Source organism: Atta colombica, unplaced genomic scaffold, assembly GCF_001594045.1.
Source record: "Atta colombica isolate Treedump-2 unplaced genomic scaffold, Acol1.0 scaffold1, whole genome shotgun sequence".
Taxonomy (NCBI): Eukaryota; Metazoa; Arthropoda; class Insecta; order Hymenoptera; family Formicidae; genus Atta; species Atta colombica.
In genome coordinates, this window is record NW_017259183.1 from 4,879,347 (window position 1) to 4,887,821 (window position 8,475).

The 8,475-nt window shown below is 26.3% G+C and overlaps 1 protein-coding gene across 1 annotated transcript in view; it reads right to left on the reverse strand.

Annotated features, from left to right (window-relative positions):
* The window catches only part of LOC108688027 (collagen alpha-1(II) chain-like), a 44,998-nt gene that overhangs the window by 24,490 nt on the left and 12,033 nt on the right, over positions 1 to 8,475 (reverse strand). The window contains 15 exon segments of the mRNA XM_018194140.1: positions 452 to 629; positions 1,043 to 1,221; positions 1,396 to 1,500; positions 1,594 to 1,839; positions 1,974 to 2,278; positions 3,459 to 3,556; positions 3,642 to 3,799; positions 4,067 to 4,198; positions 4,271 to 4,393; positions 4,555 to 4,723; positions 4,790 to 5,001; positions 5,092 to 5,520; positions 5,663 to 6,109; positions 6,241 to 6,379; positions 7,938 to 8,116. Coding sequence (XP_018049629.1) covers positions 452 to 629; positions 1,043 to 1,221; positions 1,396 to 1,500; positions 1,594 to 1,839; positions 1,974 to 2,278; positions 3,459 to 3,556; positions 3,642 to 3,799; positions 4,067 to 4,198; positions 4,271 to 4,393; positions 4,555 to 4,723; positions 4,790 to 5,001; positions 5,092 to 5,520; positions 5,663 to 6,109; positions 6,241 to 6,379; positions 7,938 to 8,116 — 3,099 coding nt within the window.

Here is an 8,475-nt window from a genome sequence, read left to right on the forward strand (position 1 = left end):
AATAAAATTGATTAATGCAATATTTAACGATAAAATTAACATAAATGTGTACAAAAAATTAAACAAAAATTATAACAAACGGATGAAACTGTCTAAACAATATATCTAAAATATGAAAATTTGTTCAGTCTATTCTCTCTGTAAAACATTTCTTTAAAACGTATCTTATAATTTTCGTATTATAATAACTTTAAAAGAAAAAATGTATTTCCAAATAATATACATATAGAGAAACAAATTATTCATAACTCTAATAAGAGTGGCATTTTTTATTTAATATTGTTTGTGATATTATATTATTATTATTACAACATTAAATTTTTCACTTTGATTTACGATATCCATTTAATGAAATGACAAATACTTGACTTTTGGAGTAGCTTATGTCACTCTGAAATCAATAATAAAATGCATAATGGTAAAAAATTTTTAAATAAATTAATCAACTTACTTCAACAGTAACTCCTACAAGTGCATCAGAATTACGATATAATTCTTTATGTAAAGATATCATGATGAATTGCATAAGAGTTTCTTGAGACCGAATAAAAGAAACGATATTCTTAATATTCACTTTATCTAATGCCGCGTCACCTTCGTCCATAATGAAAAACGGAATTTGTCTATAACTGTAAAGAAAAAAAGATTAAATAGATTGTAGGCCACACAGATTTTTGCATAACGCGTAAGAAAATCAACCAATCACAGTTCCTCTTTTCCATGAAATGGAAAGAAAAAATGAAAGAATTATGATTGACTGATTCTCTAATACATTCTATACATTATGCATTATGCAAAAGTTTATGTTGCGGCCTTATGTTTTAACTTTCTTAGGCCCATTTTCATAATGTATGGTTACTTAAAGATTAATGGTTACCAACAGATTTAACCAAGAAATTCATGAATGAATTTCATTGATGATAATCTTTAGGTAATCATATATTGTGAAATTGAACCTTAATATTCAATCGTTATCTATATATTAATTGAAAGCATCCAAAAGCATGTAAAACGTTTCATTAATCTTAGGATTAAGATGTACCGTTGAATTGCAAATAATAATGCCAAACTAGCCATTGACTTTTCTCCATCAGATAAGTATTGCAATGGTTGAAAACCTTTATGCGGTGCTATGCAGTTATAAATTATATTGCCTGCATATGGTTCCTCGAGATTATCTGGTAAGATAATTGCTTGAGCCGATGTGTTATTAACCAAATTCTGTGTACAAAAATTGATCAAATAAAAATTGTAATGTACGCAAAAACAAACTACATAACAAACAAAATTTTGAAAACACACATAATTATAAATACTAACTTTATATATAAGATCTATTTCTGTACTAATGCATTCCAGACAATCTGAAAACGATTTGTATCTTTTTGCCTTCACTGATTCAAATTGCATTTTTATTTCATCGTATTTATCACGGTAGTTTCGAAGATTCGTATTTATTTTTTGCATCCGCTGCTTTATAATATCAATCTTTTCATCAATCTATATATTTATCCAAATATAGAGTTGAATTTTAAAAATATAAATCTAACATAAAACATATAACATTAAACATATATATTGTGTAAACATTACTTTAAGATTTACTAAATCATCAAATTCATTCTCAATTTTCGTAATCTTCTCAATAAATTGAAGTGCCATGTCTCGCAATTTTTCATTTGTAAAATTGCAGATTTCTTCAGGAAATTGCGAGAAATCAATTTTTGTTAATACTTCACAATCTCCTGACGATTCTATATTTGAACTTGAGCTACTTGTAAAAACGCTTTCTTCTAATCTACAATGTGTTTCTGACATTGGAATACTAATATCTTCCATCTGTAAAAGTAATTGTATTAAAATCGTTAAAATAATTAAACACAATTAATATTGAGAAATCAAACCAATATGCAATATTTAATAAGTTTTTGTAATAGATCTCTTATTTTTAGATTCTTTAAAAATTCGTAGACCTTGCATTCTTTAAGTATAATGTTGCATTCTATTTTTATCTGTCGTATTTTTCTCTGTACAGCAATGTGTGCCTTCTGACCCTCCAAATATAATTTTCCATTAACGCTAATTTGCGATTTGTATTCAGCTAATTTTTTTGTCATATTATCCAAATCCTTTGCTACTTTTGTATAATTGTCCTTTAACTTCGACATTTTTGTTTCTTCTTGCTCAACTTTAATTTTTGCATGACGTTCTTGCTGACACACTTTATTCCATTCTGTATCAGCATGTTCTACAGCTTGTTGCCATTTCAATACTTTATCTTTTCACATAAAATTCGTATATATACATATATAACAATATTAATAATTATAGGTGATACTACTCAACAATAAAAAATAGGGAACACTTTCGAACTCAAAATTACGCAATATTTAGAATACCATAACTCAGTGAAAAATCATCGCAAACAAAAAATTAAAAAAGTATTTAAAAGCTTGAAATCTCTACTTTTGAAATCGGTAATTGAAATTTCAATCTAACTGATTCTTCACGAAACAATACGGACACAAAACCCGTCAAATCTGAAAATTTTTTATAAACTTTACAAAAGTCTATGGCGTGAAGTAAGATTCACACAAAAATGTGGTTTAAAGCAATCGAAAGAATGAATCTTTACCTTTAATTTGCTTTTTTATTGAGCGTTGTACGTTTTTTTTTCATCATCCTAGTGAAAATTTTTCTCATAATTTTTATTCTCATAATTTTTTCTTATAATTTTACGAATGGAACATTTTTCAGAAATATTCAGAAATATTTAGAAAGTTTACATCTTCTCTCAAAATTTTTCTTACAAGTGAATTCTGAAATATTCTGAAATTTTTCATCTCATAATTTTAAAAATATTTTAAAATTTTTTAGATTTTATAATACTTCATCAGAAATTATACTTACAAAAAATAATAAAAATTTTACGATATTTCATAATTAACATATATGAAAAATTCTGAGAAAAGATTTTCTGAAAAATGTTTCAATTCGTATAAAAAAAGAGAGAAAATTATAAAATTATAGAGAAATTTTTAAAAATTATATGAAAAATTCTGAGAAAAATTTTTACCAAAGCAAGTTATTGAACGTTGAAGCAAAAATGATCACTTTTGCTTCAATGTTCAATAAAAAAGCAAATTAAAAATAAAGATTCATTCTTTTGCTGCTGCTGTACATCACATTTTTACTTCAGTTCATAGACCTTTATAAAGTTTGTAAAGATTTGACAGATATCCATTTATCCGTATAGCTCCGTAAAGGATCAGTAGGATTGAAATATCAATTACCGATTTCAAAAGTAAAAATTTCAAGTGCATTTTTGATTTTTTGTCTGCGATGTTTTTTCACCGAGTTATGGTATTCTGAATATTGCGCAATTTTGAACGCGTTTGAAAATGTTCCTTATTTTTTGTTGGGTAGTGTATTAACAAAGATATTATTTGAAAATTTACTTTTTATATCGTTCTCGTTTTCGAAGCGCAATTGATCTTTGATACGATTATATTGTTGCTCAAGCTCTAATTGTCTCGTTTTTTTTTCTTGATAAATTCTAAAAATTGATGTTATTAAATTTATTTTCTTATACATATATGTATACCTAAATTAAAAATCATACATTAAACTAAATTTCATACCGCAAATTATTTTTCTCATAGTAGTTAACATCCGGCACATTAATATCGTTACAAAAATCAACAAAGATTTCATTCTTAATTGAATTAATATATTTCTCCATATTTTTAATTTCTTTATTTCTTTTTTGCATATTGTCATCAATTACAACTATTGTCAGCTAAAAATTTTGCGGATAATGAAAGTATCTTTCTTTACAGATCAATAAAAATTTTTAATTATATATGTATATAAATATATACATTAAAATACATACATTTAATGCAATTTTTTTTCTCTCAACCATGTCTAATTCCTTCTGTATCTCAACAATTTCATTTTCCTAAAAATGTAAATTTCATGTATTATTTGCTAACTAATTTGCTAACAAGTCGTACGTTTATAATAAAATTAAAATATAAACTATTCCTGTCTTTTAATTACACACAGTATCTTTTATATCTGTTTCCACATATTTATTTTGGCGTGTGAGTGCATTAATTTCTATATTAATTATATCAACTTCAGATTGCATAAGAGAAATTTTAGGTAAATTTCTGAGTTCTCGCATTAATTGTGCCTAAAAAATTGTGCGAATTATATAAATTGTTATGTGTCACTTATTATATCAATCTTAGAAAAAATTTACAACCTTTTGTTCCATCAATGTTAGTATTCGTTGTTCGTCCCATTGTTTTGCTTTTACTATTAAATCAGCTAATCCTCCAGACATTAGACCATTTTTACGATAAAAACATCCGTCCAATGAGATACACTAAATGTGATAAATAATTTAATATAAATAAAATTAAAATGTAATAATAAATAAAATAATATAAAATACATGCGCATACGTGTGCGCGTCATGCATATTGTTTAGTTTCCTAAAATATTATTTTTAATATTTATTGTGTTTTTAAATATGTATATTATTACATCATATGCTTCCTGTTTATCATCAGGATATGCTAACATTTTTGCATGTTCATTAGTCTCGCAAACTAGAGTATTTTTAGTGACAAATAAAACTGCATTATTTATATGTGATGATGAAATGTTCAATACATCATATAATAATTTAACATTTTGCGGTTCTTCTATAGCACTGTAATATATAACAATGTTATATGTTATATTATACAAAAAAAAATTTTTTTTTCAAATTACATACCGTAATCTTTCATTTAAAATTATACTTTTTATTGAATCAAGTGGTAAAAATATTTCAAAGTCTATTTTATCTCGTTTTAAAAGTTGAATACACTGAATTGCTGTGCGCGTGGTATCAACGACAATGGCATTTATATATTGACCAAAAACCTTAGTTACAGCAACATTATAACGTGAATGAATAGGCTTACATAAATCAAATAAGCGACCATACTAAAAAATAAGATTATATATTTTTTAACTTTTATAGATTATATCCATTATGATCATTATTTAAATTCTAGTAGTAATTAGTACAAATACCACGCCAGAGTAAATCTGTTTCAACATATTAATTGTTTCATTTTTCTTATTCCTATGCAAAATATTATTCTTATCAATATCTGCCTCAGAAAACTCCTCTGTAATCTGTACAATATCATTCTCCAGATTTAACAATTTATTTCTTGTTTCAGTAATTTTTTTATTTAATTCTTGTATTTTTGCTGTTTTTTCCATTAAAGTTGTTTTGGATTTGGTACTTGAATCTTGCAATTTTGTAAATCGCGTTTCGAGATTCACTTTCTTTAATGTCATCTGTTTTTCTTTGTCCTCTAATTCTTTTTTACATCTATTTTCATTATCAAGTTTAGCCTGATCTTCTCGCTGATCATGCATCAAGCTTTTTATTTGTTTTACAGAATTCTGTGCTCGAAATTCAACTTCGTTCGTCAATTCCATGTAACGTTTAACCTTACGTATAAATTATTATATTAAGCAAAAATTTATTATAAAAAATGATAAAAAAACCAAAATATTTTTTTCCTAAATTATTATAGTATAGATTTATAGATATTATATAAGTGTTAACAGATATAACAACAGTACAGTATACCTGAGAGTTACTGAGTTCTATAATGCTCGTCTGTGACGCTTTTCTTAATTCTGTTAATTCATTGTTTATTCGTTCTAACTCATTATTTAATTCTTGGACGATTCGTTTGTTAGTATCGCGCGCTTTATTCGCACAGTCTAGAGATATGCGAGCGCTTTCACGTTTTTTCTGCCAATATAAAATATTATCCTCGAAAATAATGTGTTCTGTCTTCCTCTGTTCAATAATATTTTTCATTTTCAGGATATCTTGTTCAATATCTTCGAGGGAACTGGATAATAACTTAAATTGCGATTTTGTATCTTCCAATAAAATTATCATGTTCTTCTTGTTGTGTAGATACTGATCTATTTGCGATTTGATTTTTCTTTCCTTATCTTGTAAAAATGCAACTCTCCTCTTAATACGGAGCAATAGAACTAATTGATATTTTAATTTGTATTTATTCTGTAATGTTAAATAATTATTTTATCACGAGCATATGGAAGATACGAATAATAATATTTTTATAACAACATAAATAATTTATAAAGATTTTTACATATATTATAGATTGACAATAAATATGTAAGACATACATGTTGTTCTTTTAGTTTTAAATATTTGTCTGTTTCTGCTTTTTCCATAATGGCGTATTTCTTTTGAATTAATATCTGTTTTTTCAATTTATTCTCAAAATTTATTTTTTCTGTCATGTTCAAAAGTTCTAATTTTAATCTGTAAATTATTAATATAATTATAATCTATTATTAAAATCTAGTAAGGGAAAGTATCACTTTTTACCATTGGATCGTTTTATTTCTACATTTTCTTGTGTATTTCCTTTCATGATTATAATAATGATATCACACAAGAAAAAATTGATACATTGAAATGAAATTAATTAATCCTTATTCATCATATCTTTACGAAATGACTGACAATTATATTTCAATCATTTAAAAACTTATTCAGAGAGAGTTGCTGAACTTTAAATTAGTTTTTAAATGATCAAAGCATATATAACTGATAGCGATTTCATAATACTTTTTCATAATGTAAATAAGGATTATATTAATATAATCTGTATTTCAAGTATATCAATTTTTTGAGTGTACCATCATTATTATAACTTTCGATTTCAATAAAAAAAAACATACAAAAATGTAGAAATAAAAAAAGATCTGTGAACAATCGCGAAAAAGTGAAAGTTATATCCTACTTTTATCGAATTTCACAGCAAATATTGAGTGCGTTCCGAATTACGCATGAAGCGCATGATGTATTGTTTTATCTTTTTTTATTAATTGGTAAACAACAAAGACAAATTCATCATGCATTTCATGCGTAATTCGAAACGTACCTATTATATCATCGATTAAGGCGCCAAAGCGCATTTCACGCAGCGTCAAAGTGCTAGTTAAACAACTATCCCCACCTTGTGGTACGTTTTTCTTTCAAAAGTTGACAAAACTCCAGCCGCAAAAGTTCTGCTACTTTTTCATGGAACGACAAATCGCTAATTCATTACATTTAATTCATGTATGAAACTGACAATTAATGCATTTCAAAGTGCGTTTAAACTGCTTTTAAAAATGCAATTTCAGCCGCAGCATCAAAAAGCTAGCGGCGCTCTCCACTCTGCATGACATTGACTATAAGTTTCATAAGTCATCGTTTTGCCGCTTGAAATTCGAATTCTTTTTTGGATCGGAAAACCACGCAGGGGAATAATTATAAGAAAAAAAAGAAGTTCGGAGAGATCCAACTAGCGTAAAAAAAAGTAGACGTGTTTGAATTGTTTCCGACAATTAGTAATTTCGATCATTTCAAAAAATGAATTTCCGCAATGACAATGGCAGTGAACATTTTCTCTTATTTTCTAGTAATTTTTCTAGTAATTTTGCAAATTAAATTTTCTTGTAATTTTCTTGTATTTTTTGCATAATTGCACATAATAGCATTCATTGTTTCCTAATCTTTTTAGCTATTACCGATAGTAATCTATTTTGCAATGTTGCGGACAAAACACTGTCTGAGCAATTTAAACGCACTTTAAAACGCATTAATTGTTTCATATGAATTAAATATATAAAAAAAATTGTACATTAACGATTATATATAAATCCACATCAATTAGCTGTTATTTCTTCATGAAAAAATAGCAGGACTTTAACGGCTGACGTTTTGTCGACGGTTCTTTTGAAGAGAAAATGTACAATAAAGTAAAAGTAGTCGCTCAATTGTAGCTAACACTTTGAAGCTGCGAAATTGCACCTTTAGAACAAAAATATACCTATCATAATCTGCTTTGTACTCATTTGAATTAGTAATCTTTTCAAACATTGCGGTCAGATCTTTCGGCTTTTTCATTGCAAAACATGCGATGTAACCTTGAGGTATCAAAAAATTCTTTGCTTTTACGTCCAAACCCATTTCTCGCAATTCAGTCATATAATATATGTTCGTAACAATCTGCACGATAAGATTTATTAATATCAAGATTTATTAATATAAGTAAGAAAATAATTTAACGAGAAAATAATTTAACGAGTAAAAAATGTTTTAAAATTCCACCTTGTCATCTATTTTGTATTGATAGGTTCCATCACTCCAAACTCCCCTTGTGAAACTCTTTTTCTTAATGCCGTCTACAGCATTTATATTGAAAATCAATTTTACATACATAGGACTGTAACAGTAAACATTAATTATACATTTCAAAATTTATGACTCAAAATACTATAAGCTAATTCTTAAAAAATATTATTTATGAAGTTTTACTTTAAGTAATAATTTTTAAGATAATAAGGATTTATATATATATATATATA